The sequence below is a fragment of the Mastigoproctus giganteus genome, chromosome 13 (assembly GCF_048544385.1).
Source record: "Mastigoproctus giganteus isolate SK-2022 chromosome 13, ASM4854438v1, whole genome shotgun sequence".
Taxonomy (NCBI): Eukaryota; Metazoa; Arthropoda; class Arachnida; order Uropygi; family Thelyphonidae; genus Mastigoproctus; species Mastigoproctus giganteus.
In genome coordinates this window covers 152,945,081-152,967,856 of record NC_143587.1, presented here as the reverse complement: position 1 = coordinate 152,967,856, position 22,776 = coordinate 152,945,081, and the positions used below count along the sequence as shown (strand labels likewise).

At 39.1% G+C, this 22,776-nt stretch overlaps 1 protein-coding gene across 3 annotated transcripts in view; it reads right to left on the bottom strand.

Moving 5' to 3' along the window:
- LOC150076529 (uncharacterized) overlaps positions 1 to 22,776 on the bottom strand; it is a 437,825-nt gene that overhangs the window by 73,217 nt on the left and 341,832 nt on the right. For all 3 annotated transcript variants that reach the window (XM_090387824.1, XM_090387826.1, XM_090387825.1), the window contains 2 exons: positions 19,190 to 19,353; positions 9,948 to 10,050 (listed from right to left, as the gene is read on the bottom strand). In XM_090387824.1, coding sequence (XP_090243950.1) covers positions 9,948 to 10,050; positions 19,190 to 19,353 — 267 coding nt within the window. The remainder of the gene's footprint in view (positions 1 to 9,947; positions 10,051 to 19,189; positions 19,354 to 22,776) is intronic.

Here is a 22,776-nt window from a genome sequence, read left to right as displayed (position 1 = left end):
CACTTACTGCATCACTGTCCATCATAAAATTTTTTTATAGTTTTTCACTAATTTATTCAAACTGCCCATCTGCACAACAATGGAAGTTTGTTCCAACAAGTAACTACCTGTTTACTAAAAGAAAACTTCCAAGTCTATCCTGCAAGCATCCTTCAATTTAAATTTACATCCCCTCATGTGTCTTATCTGAGCAGAGTAAGGTAAGTAAGGATGCAACCAATATATCTCACCATCCATTCAAAATGCTAAGCATTTAATTCAGATATCCTCAGAGGTGCCTAGACTCCGGATGCAGCAATTTGCAGAACTGAAGTCTTCATTGAAAAGAGTACCCTTTTGTTCTCCTGACTTAACAGGAGATACTGCTTCTACAGGAATGGGATACACTTAAATAGATGCTATCGAGGTGGTGTAACAGTAGACGCTGGGAGAGGTGAAATTGATTCTTGCACTGCTTCTATAGGAATGAGCACCAGTCTGGAAAACAAGGTGCACGGGATTCCAGAGACTGCTGGGAGTCATTGAGGAACAAGTAAATACATGGGCTGTGTGAGTGTAGCTAACAATAGCAACAGATGCATGTATACTTGTGTACTGGTGTGTACACCAGTGCTAGGAGTTTGGTAAATAAATTTGATGAAATTGAGGTGCTGGTCAAAACATCAAAGGCAAATATTGTTCGGATAACAGAGACATGGTGTCACACAGATATAAGGAATGCAGGACTCGAATTTGGGGAGAAAGGATAGAAAGGGAGGAGGGGTTATGCTATTGGTTAAGAAACACATAAAATCCAAAGAATTACAGCCAGTCGACATGGCCGGACAGTGTGATATTGAGTCAGTTTGGTGTGATATAAGCGCTGGAAAAGCAAAATTGAGAGTAGGAATGTGTTATAGGAATGACTCTGATGAGTATAATAAACAACTATGCAGAAAAATAGAGTGCACCACTAAATCAGAGTCTTATAATGGGGGATTTTAATTTCCCAGATATAGACTGGAATTTGTGGGTTGGTCACTCACACACTAGCAAGGATTTTGTGGATTTATTGGATGATTGTTTTCTACATCAGCTTGTTCGCGAGGCAACTAGACAGTAATACTCTTGATCTGATTATCAGTAGTGATTCTTCATGCATTAAGAATCTGCAGAAAAAGGAACCACTAGGTGGCAGTGATCACAGTGTGCTGAAGTGGGATTTACTGAAAGAGGTATCTACCATCTGGGGTAAAGGGAAGGGTTTTTGTTTTTGTAAAGATGACTACAGTGGTCTGAGACAGAATCTAAATTCTACACAATTGGACCAACTGATGATGTTACCAACAGCAAATTCAAAGAATTAATCTTGGAAGCTACTAAGGTTTTCATACCAACTAAGAAATATTGTTCAAGATTTAGGCCTAAATTGATGTCAGATGAACTAATTAGATATGTGACAGAGAAGAAAAATGCACAGGATACATATAAATTAACAGGTGACATGGAAGCCAATGACAGATATAAGCTGGTCTGTAACCAAGTCACAAAAAAGGTCTGTAACCAAGTTAGGCAGGCAAAGGCTGTTTTACAAGAAATCTTTGGCAAAGGATGCAAAGAAAAACAGCAAAGAGTTCTTTATTTATGTAAACTCTAGAAGGAAGGGGGACGAAGCAGATTGATCCACTTGTTATTTATGGTTCAACCATTGATGATCCTGCTCAGGTAACTAACAAACTAAATGAATATTTTGCATCTACATTCACACATGAGGAGTCATTCAGGAAGGCAAATGCCTGAGGTGAATTAAACTCTGGAAGTGAGCTTGATGATTTTGTGATAACTGAGAGCAAAATGGAGGAGAAATTGCTGAATATTAACATAAGAAAGGCACTTGGGGTGCATGGAAGCTATCCAGTTATTGGTTAGGTTATGAGAAGTGCTAATGTGACCCAAATCACAAAGGTGGATCAAAAGGCAACACAAGTAATTATAGACCTGTTAGTTTAACTTCTGTTGCAGGCAAATTAATGGAGGCACTGGTTAAAGAAGCATTGCAGGAACATCTAGACAAGACTTCAGTTATAGTTCGGACACAGCATAGGTTTGTTAAGGGGAAGTCTTGTCTGACCAATCTGATTGGATACTATGATGTGGTTACAAAGGAACTGGATGCAAAGAATAATTTTAATATCATATATTTGGATCTTAGGAAGACTCTTGATACTGTTGCCAATGGAAGACTGCTGCACAAATTGGAGCAATGTGGCATTGGAGGCAAATTACTGCTAGGGATAAAGGGACAATTGAGTGGAAGAAGACAGAGTGGTAATCAATGGACACTGCTCATCGTGGACTAATGTTATTAGTGTAGTCACGCAGGGTTCAGTGTTGTTTTCTGTATTTAATAATTATATTGATGATGGTGTATCAGGCTTAATGTCCAAGTTTGCAGACGATATGTAGGTCAGCAGGGTTGTTAATGACATTAATGACAGTACACTACTGCAACAGGATCTAGAAAAGTGGAGTAGGTGGGCTTAAGTTTAACAGTGACAAATGCAAAATACTGCATATGGGAAGCAGTAACCCTGGAGTAACGTATCAACTGTGTGGTACTAAACTTACAGTGGTAGAGAATGAAAAGGACCTGGGGGGTAATTGTGTAGAGGTCTGCAAAAATAGCTCATTGTGTCTTGTCAATGATATTCAGGAATATTTCTAGCAAAGATGAGGTGATAATCCCCTTGTATAAGGCAATGGTCAGGCCACACCTTGAGTACTGTATACAGGTCTGAAGGGCTCATTTTAAGAAGGATGTAGGGCTGTTAGAAAGAATACAGAGAAGGGCAACAAGTTTAGTAAATGGAACAAAGCGTTGCTCTTATGAAGGAAGCATCAAGTTTTGCAAATTCCAGTGTCTGGAGACTAGTCTTGAGGCGTATAAAGCATTGAATGGTTTGAGCATGCTCAATGCCGATGAGATTCTTCCTCTTGCTCAGAATAATCACCTGAGAGGGCATAAATTCAAATTGAGGAGAGACAATTGTACAATAGATGTGCTTAAATTCGCCTTTACTGTGGGTGGTTGATAATGGTAACAAACTCATTCAGTTTATCTAAAAGTTTGTTACCACTAATGAGAATGATAAACTGAATGAGTTTTTTTAAAAAATACTCATTAAAAAATACTCATTCAGTTTATCAGCTACCTGAGCATGATCATCAATAGTGAACCCATCTTGTTAACTGGTCAAATCTCATTCATCAATTTACATCTAGAGTTTACATAAGTAAAGAAATCTTTGCAACCTTTGCCAAAGATTTTTCGTAATCTGCCTTTGCTTACCTAACGTTACCTCCTTTGTGATTTGATTACAGACTAGCTTATATTTGCAATCGCCGACCGGGCTAGCCGAGTGGGTAAAGTACCTGCCCGGCAACCCAAAGGTCGCGGGTTCGATTCCCGCCTCGGGCTTGGATCAAAGTACTGCAAAAAACCTTGGGAGGTGCAATATGGCCACAGAAGCCGATGCGCCAACAACTACCAAATCAAAAAAAAAATATTTGCAATAGACTTCTGTGTCACCTGATACTTTATATATGCATCTCATATATTTTTCTTCTCTTCCACAAGCCTCATTAATTCATCTGACATCCATTTAGGCCTGAACCTTGAACATTATTTCTTGGTTGTTATTATAATCAGCCAAACAGCCAAAAAAGATTTCCAGAGTTACCCTGAGAGAGAGAGAGAGAGAGAGAGACACAAATAAAAGACTCACCAAGAAAAAGAAGAATGATGATATACAAACTCAGGACCCTGGGTGTGCCAAGCCCATACTCACCAGATGTGACCCTTTGGGGTTGAAAAGCTTAGTATTCTTCAAAATTAAGTCCCTGAAGGTAACATCAATCAACGTTGGTAACATCATCAGTTTATCTCAATGTACAGAATTTAAAAACTGTCTCAGACCACTGTAGTCACCTTTACGAAAGCAAAAATCCTTCCCTTTACCCTTGATGGTAGTTACCTCTTTGAGTAAATCCCACTTCAGCACACTGTGATCACTGCCACCTAGTGGTTCCTTTATCTGCAAATTCTTAATGCATAAATAATCACTGCTGATAATTAGATCAAGAGTATTACTCTCTCTGGTTGCCTCTCGAAAATGCTGTATAAAACAGTCATCCAATAAATCCACAAAAGTCTTGCCAGTGTGCAAGTGACCAACTCACAAGTTCCAGTCAATATCTGTAAAGTTAAAATCCCCCATTATAAGACATTCTGATATACCGGACCACTCTATTTCTCTGCACAATTGCTTATTATACTCATCAGATTCATTAGGCCTATAACACACACCTACTCTCATTTTTCCTTTTCCAGTGCTTATGTCAAGCCAAAGAGACTAAACATTGCATTGTCCACCAACATCAACTGGAGGCACTTAGATTTTATGTGTTTCTTAACTAACAGTATAACCCCCTCCTCCCTTCCTCTCCTGTCAATCCTTTCTGTACACATTGTACTCCCCAAATTCCAATTCTGCACTGCTTATGTCTGTGTGACACCACATCTCTGATATCCCAACAATATCTGCCTTTGATGCCTTGACTAGCACTTCAAGCTCATCAAATTTATTAACTATATTTCTAGCAAAAGTGTACATGTACCTGTTTCTACTCTTAGTTACCCTACCCTCGCCCATGTATTTAGCATTAGCATTAGTAGAGGCAAATTATACAAGAAAGCAAGCTTATGCAGCATCAGCCAAAAAAAAAAAAAAAAAAAAAAAACATTCCACTTCACCCCTTCGTTCGTTCAAAATACCTGTCCAGCTGAGCCTTAAAATTATTTAGCATATCAACCTCCACAACAAGGGATGAAGTCTGTTCCACCAACCAACTACCCGGTGGCTAAAGGCAAATTTCCACACATCTATCTTACATCTGTCTTTCCTCAATTTGAATTTATGCCCTCTCAGGTGATTATTCTGAGCAAGAGGAAGTATCCCATCAGCACTGAGCATGCTCAAACCATTCAAGGCTTTATTCACCTCTATCAGATCACCTTGCTGGTGCCTAGTCTCCAGACACTGTAATTTGCAAAACTTAAGCCTTTCTTCGTAAGAGCAACCCTTTGTCCCATTCACTAATCTTGTTGCCCTTCTCTGTACTCGTTCCAGCAGCTCTACATCCTTCTTGAAATGAGGCCTCCAGACCTGTATACAGTACTCAAGGTGTGGCCTAACCATTGCCTTATATAAGGGAATAATCACCTCCTTATCCCTGCTAGAAAAATTCCTGAATATCATTGACAGGACACCATGAGCTACTCTTGCAGCCCATCTGCACTGCTCAGAGAACTTCATATCTGCCTGCACAATTACCCCCAGGTCCTTTTCATTCTCTACCACTGTCAGTTGATACGTTGCTCTGGGGTTGCTGTTTCCAATATGTAGTACTTTACATTCTTAAACTTCATTTGCCACCTCTCAGCCCATCTGCTCAACCTTTCCAGATCCTGTTGCAGCAGCATAGCGTCCTTAACAACCCTGCCACCCTTTGTATCGTCTGCAAACTTCGACATTAAGCTTGATATACCATCATCAATATTATTTATAAATACAGAAAACAATAATGAACCCAACACTGAACCCTGAGGGACTCCACTAATAACATTAGTCCACAATGAGCAATGTCCATTGTTACCACTCTCTGTCTTCTCCCCCTCAACCACCCCTTTATCCATAGCAGCAATTTGCCTCCAATGCCACACTGCTCCAATTTGTGCAGCAGTCTTCCATGTGCAACAGTATCAAAAGCCTTTCTGAGATATATATAATATCAAAGTTATTCCCTGCATCCAGCTCTTTTGTGACTGCATCATAGTATCCAATCAAATTGGTCAGGCAAGACTTTCCTTTAACAAAACCATGCTGTGTCCGAGCTATAACTGAACTCTTGTCTAGATGATCCTGCAGTGCTTCTTTAACCAGTGCCTCCATTAATTTTCCTGGAACAGAAGTTAAACTCACAGGTCTATAATTAATTGTGTCAGCCTTTGATCCTCCTTTGTGAATTGGGGTCACATTTGCACATCTCCAGTCTATGGGTACCTCCCCTGAGTCCAAGGAAGCTCTCACAATTATGGCTAAGGGTTTTCTTACTTCCTTTGCTGCCTCCTTTAATATAACTGGATAGATCCCATCCACCCCAGGTGCCTTTTTTGTGTTTATCTTCAACAATTTCTCCTCCACTTTACTCTCAGTTATTACAAGATTATCTAGCTTACTGCCAGAGTTGAATACACCTCTGGCATTCCCCTCACAGAATAACTCCTCGTGTGAATGTCGATGCAAAATATTCATTTAGTTTGTTAGCTACCTGAGCAGGATCATCAACAGTTGAACCATCGATATCAAGTAGACCAATCTGATTCATCCCCTTCCTTCTAGAGTTTACATAAGTAAAGAACTCTTTGCTGTTTTTCTTTGCATCCTTTGCCAAAGATTTCTCATAACCTGTCTAACCTCCTTTGTGACTTGGTTACAGACTAGCTTATATCTATCATAGGCTTCCATGTCACCCATTAATTTATATGTATCCCATGCATTTTTCTTCTCTGCCATGTGTCTCATTAGTTCATCTGACATCCATTTAGGCCTAAACCTTGAACGATATTTCTTAGTTGGTATGTAAAGCCTAGTAGCTTCTAAGATAAGTTCTTTGAATGCTTCCCATTTTGAATTTGCTGTTGGTAACATCATCAGATGGTCCCACTGTATAGAATTTAAATACTGTCTCAGACCATCGTAGTCGCCTTTACGAAAGCAATAACCCTTCCCTTTACCACTGATGGTAGTTACCTCTTTGAGTAAATTCCACTTCAGCAGACTGTGATCACTGCCACCTAGTGGTTCCTTTATCTGCAGATTCTTAATGCATGAAGAATCACTACTGATAATCAAATCAAGTATATTACTCCATCTAATTGCCTCCCAAACATGCTGATGTAGAAAACAATCATCCAATAAATCCACAAAAGCCTTGCTAGTGTGTGAGTGATCAATCCACAAATTCCAATCAATATTTGGGAAATTAAAATCCCCCATATAAGACTCTGATTTACTGGCCCACTATATTTCCCTGTACTCTATTTGCTTGTTCCACTATGACTCCCAGTAGTCCTGGAAATTTTCATTATTTTGATTCCCAGGCTGCTGCTCATTCTAATAGAAGCAGTGGAAGAATCACTTTTGCCTCTTTCTGTGGCCATTGTTAACCTTTTAGTCTGTGTATCCCCCCCACCCCAAGCTAACACTTTTCCGACCTATTTAACACTGCCTCGATAATATCAGCAAATATTCTTGCATCCTTTCTATTTAAGTGTACCCGATCCCTGTAGAAGCAGTCTCTCCTGGCAATCTTATACAACAGAATATGAACACTGGCAAAATTCCTGTACATCATTAAGAAAACACTCCTTGAGCTGTCCTGCCACCTGTCTGCACTGCTCAGAGTACTTTATCTCTGACTTTACAATTACTCCTAGATCGTTTTCATTCTTCACTATCAACCTGTTCGAGATTACTGCTGCCCACATACAGTATACTGCATTTGTCAATTTTAAACTTCAATTGCCATTTCTCAGCCCACCTGCCTAATTTTCTAGATCTTGTTGCAGGAGCACACACTGATTATTGTCATTAACCACCCTGTCAATCTTTGTGTCATCTGCAAATTTAGACATTATGTTAAGCCTGATATGACCTCATTAATAAATACTGAAAGCAACAGTTGGCCTAGCACTGAACCTGGAAGAATTCCACTAATAACAGTAGTCCAAGAAGAGTAGTGCCCATTAATAACTATTCTTTATCTTATCCCAATCAATCACCCCTTTATCCATAGCAGTAACTTGACTTTAATGCCACATTGTACAAATTTATACAGTAGTCTCTTAACTGCAACAGTACCCAAAGCTTTCCTGAAATCCAAATTTAGTACTACCCCCATATCCACGGGGGATACGTTCCAAGACTTACCGTGGATGGCTGAATCCGCGAATATAAGCGAACACCTGCTTACCCCACATATAATGTTATTTTCTTGTATGTACATATGTATAATAAAGTTTAATTGATAAATTAAACACACAGTAAGATTGTAAGACATTATCAACATCAAATATGTTAATAATAAAGTACAGCAGACTCTCGATTTACCGGGACACTTCAAGACTCCAAATTAACAAAAAAAATTCAAGTAATAACTAGAATATAGGTATAAACAGATATTTTGCAAGTCGTAAGTAAGTGACAAGAACCGGTGTTATAAGTCGTCATTGGGAGATTAGCGTATCTATTATCTTGCAACCCCCGCTGGCTTCATACCTACCACACAGAGAAAAAAAAAAAAAAAAAAAGAGAGAGAGACCAAATGTTTAGTTTGATTTCGTGCGTCTTGTCGATTGTTGTGTTCCGTTGCTCCGCAAAAACACAAATTTTGTTTCATTATTTATATCAGCGATGTCAGATTTTTTTTTTTTTTTTTATAGTAACTATTTATTTATTTATTATTTATTTTTTTTGTTTAAAAATCGCAAAAATGATGGGCAAACAAAAGAGTTGTGCTTTCAAATTAAACAAAAACTTGAAATTATTCAAAAGTTTGAAAACAGTGCACCCATTAAATCTCTAATGAACCATTACAATGTTGGTGACCAAACCATACATGAAATTGTAAAAAAATAAAGGGAAGCTATTCGATTTAATATATATACAGGGTGATTCACTACCAGTGCAACAAACTTGCAGGAGGTGTAGGGGGCACAAAGACGAATCGGAATCACATAGCATTGCAGGGTCCGAAATGCCTTCGTCATGCGGTAGAGGACTTTGAACGGGAGGTCGCGTGAACAGCGATCCGGCTGGAAGTCAGCATTTGCAAACCGGTTCCCGAGGCAGTAGGATGGACAAGTATTCAAACGTTGAACTGGCCGACATGCACCTCGCGTATGGAGCTGCAGACTATAACGGGCGCACCGCTCTGCGCTTGTACCAGGAACGTTTCCTGCACAGGCGTGCTCCTCATCATACGATTTTCGCACGTGTCCACAGAAGGTTACGTGAGACTGGTTGTTTCACGAGAGGTACCATGAATCGAGAGCGAATGACGAGGATGCCAGACAATGAGGAGAATGTCCTACATCTTGCAGAAGGCAACCCCGAGTATGAGTATTCGAGAGATAGGCCAACGATTGGGTATTTCCCAATCCACTGTATTGAGGATACTGTCAACAAACTAAATGAGTTCATACCATCTGCAACGCGTCCAATCATTGGAGCCTGTGGATTATCCACTCCGGAGGACTTTTGCTACTTGGTTTCTTCAACAGAAACGGTTCGCAAATGCTGACTTCCAGCCGGATCGCTGTTCACGCGATCTCCCATTCAAAGTCCTCTACCGCATGACAAAGGCATTTCGGACCCTGCAATGCTATGTGATTCCGATTCGTCTTTGTGCCCCCTACACCTCCTGCAAGTTTGTCGCACTGGTAGTGAATCACCCTGTATATATATATATATATATATATATATATTACATTTACTCATGAAATGGTTAATAAGCTGTTGTGATCAATATTCTTCCTATAGTCTAAATAATCAACCTAGAAAATATTAATTTATTCTGAAAGGTAATTAGACAATAACGCAGCAAAAGAGTAATATTTATTGCACAATACTAGCTTTTTGCTAGTATATATGTGGCATTAACAACAACTGGTAACACCTCCTCTGCTATCCAATCACATCATGAGTACCCAAAGCATGAAAGGAGCGAGGGAGAAAATTCTAATAATTTTCTCTTTCTTATTATGATTAAGTATAAAATAGGACATAACTGAAATTAAACCTGCTATGTTTATACCTTCAAAAATATATCAAACTTAAGCTTCTTACACTTTGCTGAATTCTAATGTTTGTAAAGGTACTTCTTTTACTGGCATTTTCTTTTATTGCTTCATTTAGCATTTTTATCCACGCAGCTCTCTCCTCACAAGAACTAATAAAATATAATAACAATAAATAATAATGCAAAATTAACATAAATTTTCACAAAAATATTAAAAATATTTTAGTATTTTTGTACATTTAAAATGTCAAGAGAAGGTAGAGAATACAACAATAAACAATGTAGAAATCCTATATTTACCCAAAAAAAAACTTCATAAAATTGTGAAATCATACACAGAAATGTGGAAATTAGAAATACACCACTTCTCAGTTATAGCACTGTCATTTATACCATGGATTCAGATATATATATACAGCAGGTCTTTCTGCCTCACTCATTGAAAGAAATGCTGAGAAAAATATTAATGCTGCTTCTGAAAACCTTGAACTGCAGGAGGCTTCCTCACTCGGGTGACCAAGTCTTGGCAAGGAAGTGAAAAAGTTGGGTTTCTCAGAAATCCTAACAACATATACCCTCCTGCTGAGTTAAAAAGAAAAACATTTTCTGTTTAAAAAGAAAAGAAACGGAAAAAGGTAATCTGTAGTTTGAGAACTTACCTGTGTCGGTAGTGGGTTTTTTTTTTTGGTGACTCTTCGATGTGTATCAGTGAATTGTTACACTTCTTTGAGCTTTACAGATGTATGTAACTGTCGTTCATAATAAATTGGAACTGATTTCATGGGTTTTTCTGAATGTTAATAAAAGAAAGTCTTACACCATCAAGGAAAAACTGATGTAATTGAAATGGAACAAAGTGATGTCTCAAAAGCACAAATAAAATAGGAGTTGAGTATTCCCGAGGGAACATTATGAGGATGGATTGCAGAAGAAGGGAAGGAGTACGTTCCTTCTTGGATAAGTTGAACAAAACCCCGGGACCAGAAATATGCTCTATATAAGTTTTCCAAACTTGGTTCGTGTAGGATTGTCCATGTGGGGTGGTCAATATATTGATTTTATCTTTGCAGCGTAGTATAACAGCAAATTTTGTCTCTGGAGTTGTAGTGGTGGTTCATGAGCCTCTGCATATAGGCTGTGGACCGGTGATGTGTGATATGCTCCTAATACTGTTCGTAAAGTGCTGTGATGCACTCGATCAAGCCACCTCAGGGCACTCGGTTTGGCTGATCTCGACTAGACTGGGGCTCCACAGTCTAATCGAGATCTTATGAGGGCTCTGTATAATCGCGACAGAGTAACTCTATCTGCAGCTCAGGTCGTTGTGGACAATACTCTCAAAATGCTTAGTTCCTTGAGGCAGTTTATTTTTAGTTGTTTTATATGTTCCAAGAAAGTTAGTTTTTTCTCAAGAATAAGTCTGTTTTTTTTTTTTTTTTTTTGTTATTTAGTTTTTAGGAGCATTAGCAACTAAGGCCATATTGCTCCGGGATATGCGGTGGTCATTCCCTGACCTTTCCACATCCTCCGTATTTGGTGGTGACGGGCTCGAACCCCGGTCAAATCAAGAAGCGTGTGCTACGCTGCTCCTTCCCACCTGGCTACAGAGGCGCCTCAAGAATAAGTCCAAGAAATTTTACGGTTGGCTTGATCGGAATTAACTCTCCATTAAGTTTTAATTCCGGATCTAAATGAAGGTTTCTTTTCCTACAGAAAGGCATTCCTATGGTTTTTTGTGTGGAGATTGTGAAACCATTTTCCTGAGTCCAGTTGCTGACCTTGTTTATTGCACCTTGTAACTGGCGTCCTATTGTTTTCATATTTTGGGATTGAAAAGAGATACTGAAATCACCTACATAAAGAGCTGTATTTATGGAGGAGGGTATCTGTTGGGTTATAGAGTTTATTTTTATTGCAAACAAGGTGGCACTGAGGACTGATCCCTGTGGTACTCCTTCTTGTAGGAAAACCTTTGAGTGTGTAGTTTGTATTCTTACTTGGAAAGTTCGGTGCTGTAAAAAGTTCTGGAAGAAAACAGGGAGATGTCCTCTTAGCTTTAAGTTATATATGTCCCTGAGAATGCCATAGCACCAGGCTGTATCATATGCCTTTTCAATATTGAAGCATATCATGACTAAATGTTGTTTCCTAATGAAAGCATTCCGTATGTTGTTTTCTATTTTAATCAAGAGGTCCAAGGTTGATCTATGCTTCCTGAAGCTGCACTGCACTGGGCACAAAAGGTTATGGTTTTCTAGATACCACCTGAGTCTTGCATTTATAATCTTTTCCATTAAATTTCCTAAGCAGCTGGTGAGTGCTATTGGATGGTAGCTGTTCAGATTAGTAGGATCCTTGGCAGGTTTTGGGAAAGCGAGGACAATTGTATGATGCCACATATCAGGAACCTTGCATGAGAGTAGCCTTGTGCAGGCAAAGTTTTTACTGCTCCTGGAATAGAGAAGTTTTTTTCTGTTTTATTAGCTTTATATTCCTAGTTATGATACTTAGTTTAAAGTTGAACTTAGATAGAGATTTTGAAGGTATTACTTAGTATCGGTAAGGGTATCAAATTCACGTGTTACAAGTTGCAGCTCCGCTGAACGAGAAGTTTTTTAGCCATATTTAGCAGCTTTATTGACCAATTGTTATATCAAATTATTTTCTATAAGTAGCTTATAGACCTAGTCAGGATCCTTAGTTTATTCTAAATTGAGACAGTGAGATTTCGAAGTTCATTAATACTTGTGTCAGTAGGTTTACCGTTCGTAACTTGCCGCCATTGTTATACAACACGTTATATCCCGAACTACATAGCGTTAGCTTAATATAGTATAGTATATAATATAATATTGTCAATTAATCTATTAAATCTATTAATCTTGTTAAACTTCATTGTCAATAAAATTGGACTTTTTAACTAAATACATATAACAACTTAGGTTTTACAAACGTAACATAATTAATTAATACATAACTTGATACGGAAGTTATATAAACAGAACTCGTAGATAATATTCGATACTGAAAAATATGTATAGCGTTATAACTGTGTTGGGATACAAGTTTAGGGTTATAATTTTGTACTGAAATTGAAATTTTATTGAAATTAAATCGAAATAATGACTCAGACCGGAGCAGCAAAGCAAAAGGCTCAAGCTAATGGGAGTGATGTGGCTCAGTGCAGAACTCAGGGAGGGCAGTTGCCCTCTGAATCACAGCCTTTTAAAATGCACTGCTTGCTTGATGTTTGTGGATCAATCGGGTACGGGACATGATATTACCAAGGGGGAAGTCTTTGTGTGTGTGTGTGCGCGCGATTTAAAGAGTGTAAGGAAATCAGCCGAAAACTCAGCGTTGTTATGATCCTATATGAGAGCTTGAAGGACAGGGTGGATGCCCTCGAAGGATCTAAATTGAGGGGCCCATCAGGCTCTCAGCTGCCCACGTCAACACCAGAGCTTGCACTTGGTCATCACGCAACACAGCGGCAACCCCCAAGGCAGATTGCGCTGGTCCCAAAGGAACTAGTAGTTGTTGGTGACTCTATTGTCAGGGAAATGGGAAATATATTGTGTAAAAAGGATAGGTGGAACAGGACCAGGGTATGTCTGCCAGGGGCAAAGGTTGATGACGTTGTAGAGCGGATATCATCTTTAAAGGGCACAAAAGGTGATATAATTGTACATGTTGGCACTAATGATATTAAGAGTAGGAGACCAGCGGAATTACTTAACAAGTACAGGTCACTGATGAAAAAAAGCCGTGAATTAGAATTGAATTTGAAAATGCTGCAATTCTGCCCAGACACGATAGGAGGGAGTATATGATGAGAACCTTGTCAATCAATTCGGCCCTGGAAACATTGTGCAAGGCTCAAGGGGTAGAATTTTTTTCAGCCTGGTCTGTACTTGTTAACAAGAGAGACTGCTTCTACAGGGATGGGATACACTTAAACAGAAAGGGTGCAAGAATATTTCCTGATGCTATCGAGACAGTGTTGGGTGGGTCGGAAAACTGCTAGCTTGGGGATAATAGGAATAATAGATTAATAGTAGCCACTGGCAGAGGTGAAAGTGATTCTCGCACTGCTTCGATTGGAATGAGCAGCAGCCTGGAAAACAAGATGCAGGGTATTTCAGAGACTGCTGGGAATCATTGTGGTATTAAACACATGAGTTGTGTTAGGGTAGCTAAGAATAGGAACAGGTGCATGTATAGTTGTGTGTACACCAATGCTAGGAGTTTGGTAAATAAATTTGGTGAATTTGAGGTATTGCTCAAAACATGAAAGGCAGATATTGTTGGGTTATCAGAGACGTGGTGTCACACAGATATAAGGAATGCAGAACTGGAATTTGGGGAGTACAATGTACAGAAAGGATACACAGGATAGGAAGGGAGGAGGGGTTATGCTATTAGTTAAGAAACATAAAATCCAAGGAAGTGAAGCCAACTGACATCGCTGGACAGTGCAGTGTCGAGTCAGTTTGGTGTGACAAAAGCATTGGGAGATCAAAATTGAGAGTAGGAGTGTGCTATAGGCCTAATGACTCTGATGAGTATAATAAGAAACTGTACAGGGAAATAGAGTGGGCCAGTAAATCAGAGTATTATAATGGGGGATTTTAATTTCCCAGATATTGACTGGAATTTGTGGGTTGGTCACTCACACATTAAAAAAAAGGTAAAGTGCAGCCATTATCAACCCACTGCAGGATGAAAGCCTCCTCAACAATTCATGCTGAGGGAAATGGACCATAATCTACCACACTGGTCCAGTGCGGGTTGGCAAATCGACCGTATTCAGCAGTCAGGGGCTTGAACCCCGGTTAGCAAGGCTTTTGTGGATTTATTGGATGATTGTTTTCTACATCAGCATATTCGGGAGGCAACTAGACGGAGTAATACTCTTGATCTGATTATCTGTAGTGATTCTTCATGCATTAAGAATCTGCAGATAAAGGAACCACTAGTTGGCAGTGATCACAGTGTGATCACTGCCAACTAGAGTGATCACTGCCAACTGAAGTGGGATTTACTCAAAGAGGTAACTACCATCAGGGGTAAAGGGAAGGGTTTTTGCTTTTGTAAAGGCGACTACGATGGTCTGAGACAGTATTTAAATTCTATATTATTATTATTATTCTAAGCCATATGGTGCAAGGAAGCCTGAGGCTTATGCTGCACCAGCCGAAAAAATTAAAAATTCTGAATTATCCTGAGAGAGAGAGAGAAGATAATCACCAAGAAAGAGAAGAATGATGATATCCAGCTCAGGACACTGGGTGTGCCAAGCCCATACTCACCAGTTGTGAGCCCCTGGGGAGAATACAGTGGGACCAACTGATGATGTTAACAACAGTAAATTCAAAATGGAAGCATTCAAAGAACTTATCTTGGAAGCTACTAGGCTTTACATACCAACTAAGAAATATTGTTCAAGGTTTAGGCATAAATGGATGACAGATGAACTAATGAGACATATGACAGAGAAGAAAAATGCATGGGATACATATAAATTAATGGGTGACATGTAAGCCTATGATAGATATAAGCTGGTCTGTAATCAAGTCACAAAGGAGATTAGGCAGGCAAAGGCAGATTATGAAAAATCCTTGGCAAAGGATGCAAATAAAAAGAGAAAAGAGTTCTTTACCTATGTAAATTCTTGAAGGAAAGGAATGAATCAGATTGGTCCACTGGATATTCATGGTTCAACAGTTCAGGATCCTGCTCAGGTGGCTAACAAACTAAACTAGTATTTTGCATCTATATTCACACATGAGGAGTTATTCAGACATGGGTTTGGTTTGGATTTTATTGGCGCATTAGCAACTAAGGCTATAATGCGCCAAGACAAGGTAATATATAAAAATTTAACCTCTCAGTGACCTAATAAGTTAGGCCACCATGTCCAGATATATAAAAAAAAAAAATATATCAATAAAAGAAACAAAATAACATATAAATTTTAAATACGAGTAAAAACCTTTATTGATTTAAAAAAGCTAAAAACAGCATACACATTGTCATTGTCGGATAAAATCTGACTGAGTGTATACGGCTCAGTCAGATGATTCAAAGCGCTAAAACGGATAATGCTAAAATCTGGACAGTCAACTAAAACGTGTCTGATTGTTAAAATTGTGCCACAGGACTTACACATAAGAGGGTCATCAGCCCTCAGCAAAAAAGAATGAGTCAAATGACTATGTCCTATGTGGGTCCGGGCAAGAACAACTTCCTCCTTATGATTCCTGCACAGACTAGACTGCCACGGTTCAATTACAGGCTTTATACGATGTAGTTTATTCGTAGTCTGTCTATTCCACGAATCCTGCCATTGGTAATGTATCTTTTAGTGTATTATTTGCCTGTAGTCTGTACAGGGGACTGACAGGCAGCGATTATTATTGGGAATTGCTCATTTGGTTGTGGTGTCAGCCAAATCATTTCCCCTAATCCCAATGTGGCTGGGAATCCAGCAGAAGCGGATATCATATTCACATTCATGGAGAAAGTGAATCTTCTGCTAAATGCTAGACAGAACAGGATGAGAATTATATCTCACAGTTATTAAAGCCTGTAACACGCTGAGAGAGTCGGAATATAAAATGAACCGTTGGTATTGGCATTCACTAATGTGAATCCAAGGCTAACTCTATAGCGTACAGCTCTGCAGTAAAAATGCTGCATTCAGAGGGAATCTGCTCCGATGTAGTGCTGTCTGTAAAGACAGCAGCAGATCCCACATATGATTCCAACATCGAGCCGTCTGTGTAAACTGGCGCAAAGTCAGAATGTTCAGCTCGCTGTGCTGAATAAAGCTGCATGTAAACAGACGATGGAGTGTTCGACTTTCCCCAATTTCTAAGGGACAAGTCACATGCAGGGACATGAGCATGCCAGGGTGGAAGGGGTTGCTTTGGTGTTTGGGCAACCTTGTCTACCTTGATCCGGACAGGGGAATGCCAGAGATGAAGTAAACTCTGGCAGTGAACTAGATGATTTTGTAATAACTGAGAGGAAAGTGGAGGAGAAATTGTTGAAGATAAAGACAAGAAAGGCACCTGGGGTGGATGGGATCTATCCAGTTATATTAAAGGAGGCAGAAAAGGAAATAAGCAAACCCTTAGCCATAATTATGAGAGCTTCTTTGGACTTAGGGAGCCATGGACTGGAGATGTGCAACTGTGACCCTAATTCACAAAGGCGGATGCAAGTAATTATAGACCTGTGAGTTTAACTTCTGTTCCAGGAAAATTAATGGAGGCACTGGTTAAAGAAGCACTGCAGGATCATCTAGACAAGACTTCAGTTATAGCTTGGACACAGCATGATTTTGTTAAGGGAAAGTCTTGCCTGAGCAATTTGATTGGATACTATGATGCAGTCACAAAAGGACTGGATGAAGGGAATAACTTTGATATTATATATTTGGAACTTAGAAAGGCTTTTGATACTGTTGCACATGGAAGACTGCTGCACAAATTGGAGCAGTATGGCATTGGAGGCAAATTGCTGCTATGGATGAAGGGGTGGTTGAGGGGGAGAAGACAGAGAGTAGTAATCAATGGACACTGCTCATCGTGGACTAATGTTATTAGTGGAGTCCCTCAGGGTTCAGTGTTGGGTCCATTGTTGTTTTCTGCATTTATAAATGATATTGATGATGATATATCAAGCTTAATGTCCAAGTTTTCAGACGATTCAAAGGTTGGCAGGGTTGCTAAGGACACTACTGATGCTATGCTGCTGCAACAGGATCTGGAAAGGTTGAGCAGATGGGCTGAGAGGTGGCAAATGAAGTTTAACATTGATAAATGTAAAGTACTACATATGGGAAACAGTATCTCCAGAGCAACATATCGAATCTGTGGTACTACATTTACAGTGGTCGAGAATGAAAAGGACCTGGGGGTAATTGTGCAGGCAGATATGAAGTTTTCTGAGCAGTGTAGATGGGCTGCAAGAGTAGCTTATGGTGTCTTATCAATGATATACAGGAATTTTTCTAGCAGGGATAAGGAGGTGATTATTCCCTTGAATAAGGCAATGGTCAGGCCACACCTTGAGTACTGTATACAGGTCTGGAGGCCTCATTTCAAGAAGGATGTAGAGCTGTCGGAACGAGTACAGAGAAGGGCAACAAGATTAGTGAATGGAACAAAGGGTTGCTCTTACGAAGAAAGGCTTAAGTTTTGCAAATTACAGTGTCTGGAGACCAGGCACCAGCGAGGTGATCTGATAGAGGTGTATAAAGCATTGAATGGTTTGAGCGTGCTCAATGCCGATGGGTTTCTTCCTCTTGCTCAGAGTAATCACCTGAGAGGGCATAAATTCAAATTGAGGAAAGACAGATGTAGGATAGATGTGCGAAAATTTGCCTTTAGCCAACGGGTAGTTGGTTGGTGGAACAGACTTCCATCCCTTGCTGTGGAAGTTGATAGCTTAAATAAATTTAAGGCTCAGCCGGACAGGTATTTCGAACGAATGGAGGGGCGAAATGGGAGTGGGTTTTTTTTTTTTTTTTTTTTGGCTGATGCTGCATAAGCTTGCTTTCTTGCATCATATGCCTCTACTAATGCTAATGCTAAGACAGAGTGATTATGAATGGACACTGCTGTTCATGGACTGTTATTTTATTTGGTATTTGGGAGCATTAGCAGCTAAGGCTATATTGTTCTGGGGATATGCGGTGATCATTCCCTGACCTTTCCACATCCTCCGTATTTGGTGGTCAGGGGCTCGAACCCTGGTCTAATCAAGAAGCATGTGCTATGCACTGCTGCTCCTGCCCAACTGGCTACGGAGGTGCCACTCTTCATGGACTAATGTTGTTAGTTGAGTCTCCCAGAATTTGCTGCTGGGCCCATTGTTGTTTTCTATATTTAACAATGATATTGATGAAGGATATTAGGCTCAATATCAGGGGGCATAAAATCAAATCGAGGAAGACTGGCTGCAGAATAGATGTGCAAAAGTTTGCCTTTAACCAGCCAGTGGTTGACTATCAAAACAAACTTCCATCTGTTGTTGTGGATGTTGATATCTTAAAGAAATTCAAGGAAGAACTAGACAAACTATTGGATGTTATAGATAGGTGAAATGGGAAGGTTTTTTTTTTTTTTTATTTTGGCTGATGCTGTATAAGCTTACTTTCTTGCACCACTTGCTATTACTAATAACAGTGTAAATTTTTAAACAAATCCGTTTTTATCTTTTTCTATAACAATATATTATGCTAATACAAAAAAGTTAAAACCACAAGAACAGTTATCCGTACCTAGCAGCAAGAGAAAATGAACGAGTAGTGCTGATAATACTGAACTCATTCTGATAATCTTCTTGAACTGGAATGTCAACTCTCATACCAGTAAGTGGAAGTTCATGGTTAACTTTGTACAACCCCTGCTGAACAGGTGTAAGATACAGCAACACATCGCTAAACTAAGATAAAGAAAAAAAAAACAAGTAAGAAATTGTTCTATATAGTATTTCATGTAAAATTGTTTTTTAAAAAAATATATATATATAATGAAGAGTGAATAGGGATGCAATTTATGCCTAACTCATTTATTTTCATACTAAAATTACTTCACATATACAGGGTGTCTTAAAAATACACGGCATAATTTCAGGAATGAGTTTTTCATATGTAGACTATAAAAATATTTTATATCAACATAGTTCCGGAAATGCTTGGTTCTCAAGTTATTAACCGGAATATCTTATCTCCCGTAGGTGATTTCCTTCATCACAAGGTACTGAGAGAATCTGGTGGTTTTCCATTCCAACCATGTATTCAAATCAGAAGCAAGCGGATATGCACTTTATGTACGGTTTGGCGGACGGCAATGGTCTGGAGGCTCGTTGTTTGTACCATGAAAGGTTCCCAGAACGAAGATGTCCAGACAGGAAAACAATTGAAGGTATCCATCGCCGCCTTTGTGAACATGGGACCTTTACACCTCATGCTGCCGACAGAGGACGACCGAGATCTACGACTCTTGAAGTAGAGGAGGAAATTATGGATGTTGTGCATGCCACTCCTGGAATCAGCACATGCATGTTTGTTTTCCTGTCTGGACATCTTCGTTCTGGGAACCTTTCATGGTATACAAACGACGGGCATCCAGAGTTGCTGTCCAGCAAACCATACATAAAGTGCATGGTCAGAATGGAAAGCCACGAGATTCTGTCAGTACCTTCTGATGAAGGAAATCTCCTGCAGGAAATAAGCATTCTGGTTAATAACTCGGGAACCAAGCATTTCCGGAACTATGTTGATATAAAATATTTTTATTGTCTACATATGAGGAACTCATTCCTGAAGTTATGCCGTGTATTTTTGAGACACCCTGTATATTATATTTTAAATGACAGTCATCTCACCATGAAAATAGGCATAAAAATTATACAGTAAACTCTTTAAAATCTAATACATCTCCATCCCTTTATAATTTTAGAAAGACACCTTGTGGCTCAGCAGTTTAGAGTACCACATTTCAATGAATATCAAGCATTAGCAACATGTCGTTATAAATATTTACAAAATTATTTATGCGCATAAAAATTTATAATGATTAAGAGGTAGTGGTATTAATTTCGCTGTTTGTTATTTATTTCATTCAAAATTTTCCTGCACATCAGAACTATAGTGTTCCATACTTAAGCTGGCAGAACAATGGTTAGTTTTATCCAATAATTTTGGTACAGTGCACAAAAAATCCTAGGATAAAACTAAATTGTGAGCATGTTTATGGCAAATTGTTCTAATTGGATTACTGCTCAGAGAACCTGGTATTCTCTAAGCAGTGGTATTATTGATGTTCTTCAGGAAGAAGAACACTTTTATGATGTTTGAAATGTCATCTATGATTGATATTCAGCTAGTGATAGGCACATTGATATTCCCATGCAGTTTATTGTTGGCTTATTTGTTGCACAGATAAAGCAGGTGAAGTTGCATACACCAGTGGCATATGCAAATGCAGCTGATTATCTGTGCATAGCCTTCGTAAGGTATTTTTTGTCTTCTAGTAGAGTGGTAATTGATTTAGCAACTGAAGTAGCCAAGCACAAGGGTGCAGAAGTAGGTGCACTTTCAGTGGACTGTGGCTCAAACCTGCATGACTGTTAATGATTGTATTCACTGTCAAAATAATTAATGTAAACCCGTCGGACACAGTGGTCATGCCAGAGTATAACAACACCTGCCAACTCATTGCCTAGGATTACATCATGTCCAAGTATCCAGCAAAAGTGAATGACTCTATCCTGTTCTGCAAGGACAGTTAGAGAATGTAGGATTTCAAAAAAAAGACTAGATGAAAAGAAGCTAAGGGATTCTTTTGTGCCTGAAATGAACTTAGGGAGTGAGTAAACATAACATTTTTCAAAGTACTAGTTGATTTGCATGAGTACTATTCAGAAATTTTTCATTTCTTACGAAACTCCAAGCACAAAAAGGTATTAGAACCTACAGTACTAAGCAGCATATGTGAATTGAAGATGAAGATGATGAAAGAGATACCTGTTGGCAGTAGACTTCAATTTCTGTAGATTATAATTTTCAAGAAATACATGTGAAGGGAGGTTGTGCCAGAAAACGGAAGATGAAAGAATAAATTATTAAGAATAAAAATTGGATCTGTGAGTTGGAAGTTGGCAGTAAATGGATGCTGACTGGTTGTGGCACAAGTTCGGATTGGTTTGGAAGGGAAGGGGGGGGGGATCATCATCATCATCATCAGCCATTTTCAATCCACTGCAGGATGAAGGCCTCTCCAGCAGCTTTCCAGTTCCTTCTGTTTTGAGCACTGGCCATCCATTTACTACCCACAAACTCATGAATTTCATCTATCCATCTCCGCCTTTGTCTTCCAGGTTTTCTTCTAGCTCCTCTTGGATACCATTCTGTTATTTTCTTAGTCCATCTGTCATCATGTCTTCGAGCTATGTGTCCTGCCCAAGACCATTTTAGTTCTTTAGTTTTGATAAGAATGTCCTATACCTGAGTTTGCTGCCTAATCCATGTGTTTCTCTTCTTATCTAACAGTCTGATTCTCAATATGATTTGTTCCATTCTTCGCTGTGTAGTTCTCAGCTTCCCTTCCATTCTTTTGGTGAGTGCCCAAGTTTCACACAAACTGGGATATTGCTCTTCAGTATGTGACTATATTTCCTGAATGCTATCCATCCAAAATTTATTCTTCTCTTGACTTCCAGCCATTTATCATTATTACAGCTAATAACTTGTTCCAGATAAGTATGACTCCACCTTTTCAATTACTGCTCCTTCAATCATTATTTCCCTTTCTGTGACATACTTGTTCATCATTACTTTTGTTTTAGCCATATTCATCTTTAATCCAAAATCCTTACTAACTGTGCATAACTGATTAAGATTTTCCTCTAATTCTTTGGGATTGTGGCTTATGACCACAATGTCATCTGCAAATCGTAAATGGTTTAGGTACTCTCCGTTCACATTGACTCCTTTCTGCGACCAGTCTAATCTTCTAAAAGCTTCCTCAAGGGCAGCAGTAAACAGCTTCGGAGATATTGTGTCTCCTTGTCGAACTCCTTTCTCGATTTTAAATTTGCTACTGTCTTTGTCTAGTCTAATAAAGGAGGTAGCACTCTCATATTGGGGGCTGGTTACTCACACACTAGCAGGGCTTTTGTGGATTTATTGGATGATTGTTTTCTACATCAGCATGTTCGGGAGGCAACTAGAGGGAGTAATACTCTTGATTTGATTATCAGCAGTGATTCTTCATGCATTAAGAATCTGCAGATAAATGAACCACTAGGTGGCAGTGATCACAGTGTGCTGAAGTGGGAGTTACTGAAAGAGGTAACTACCAT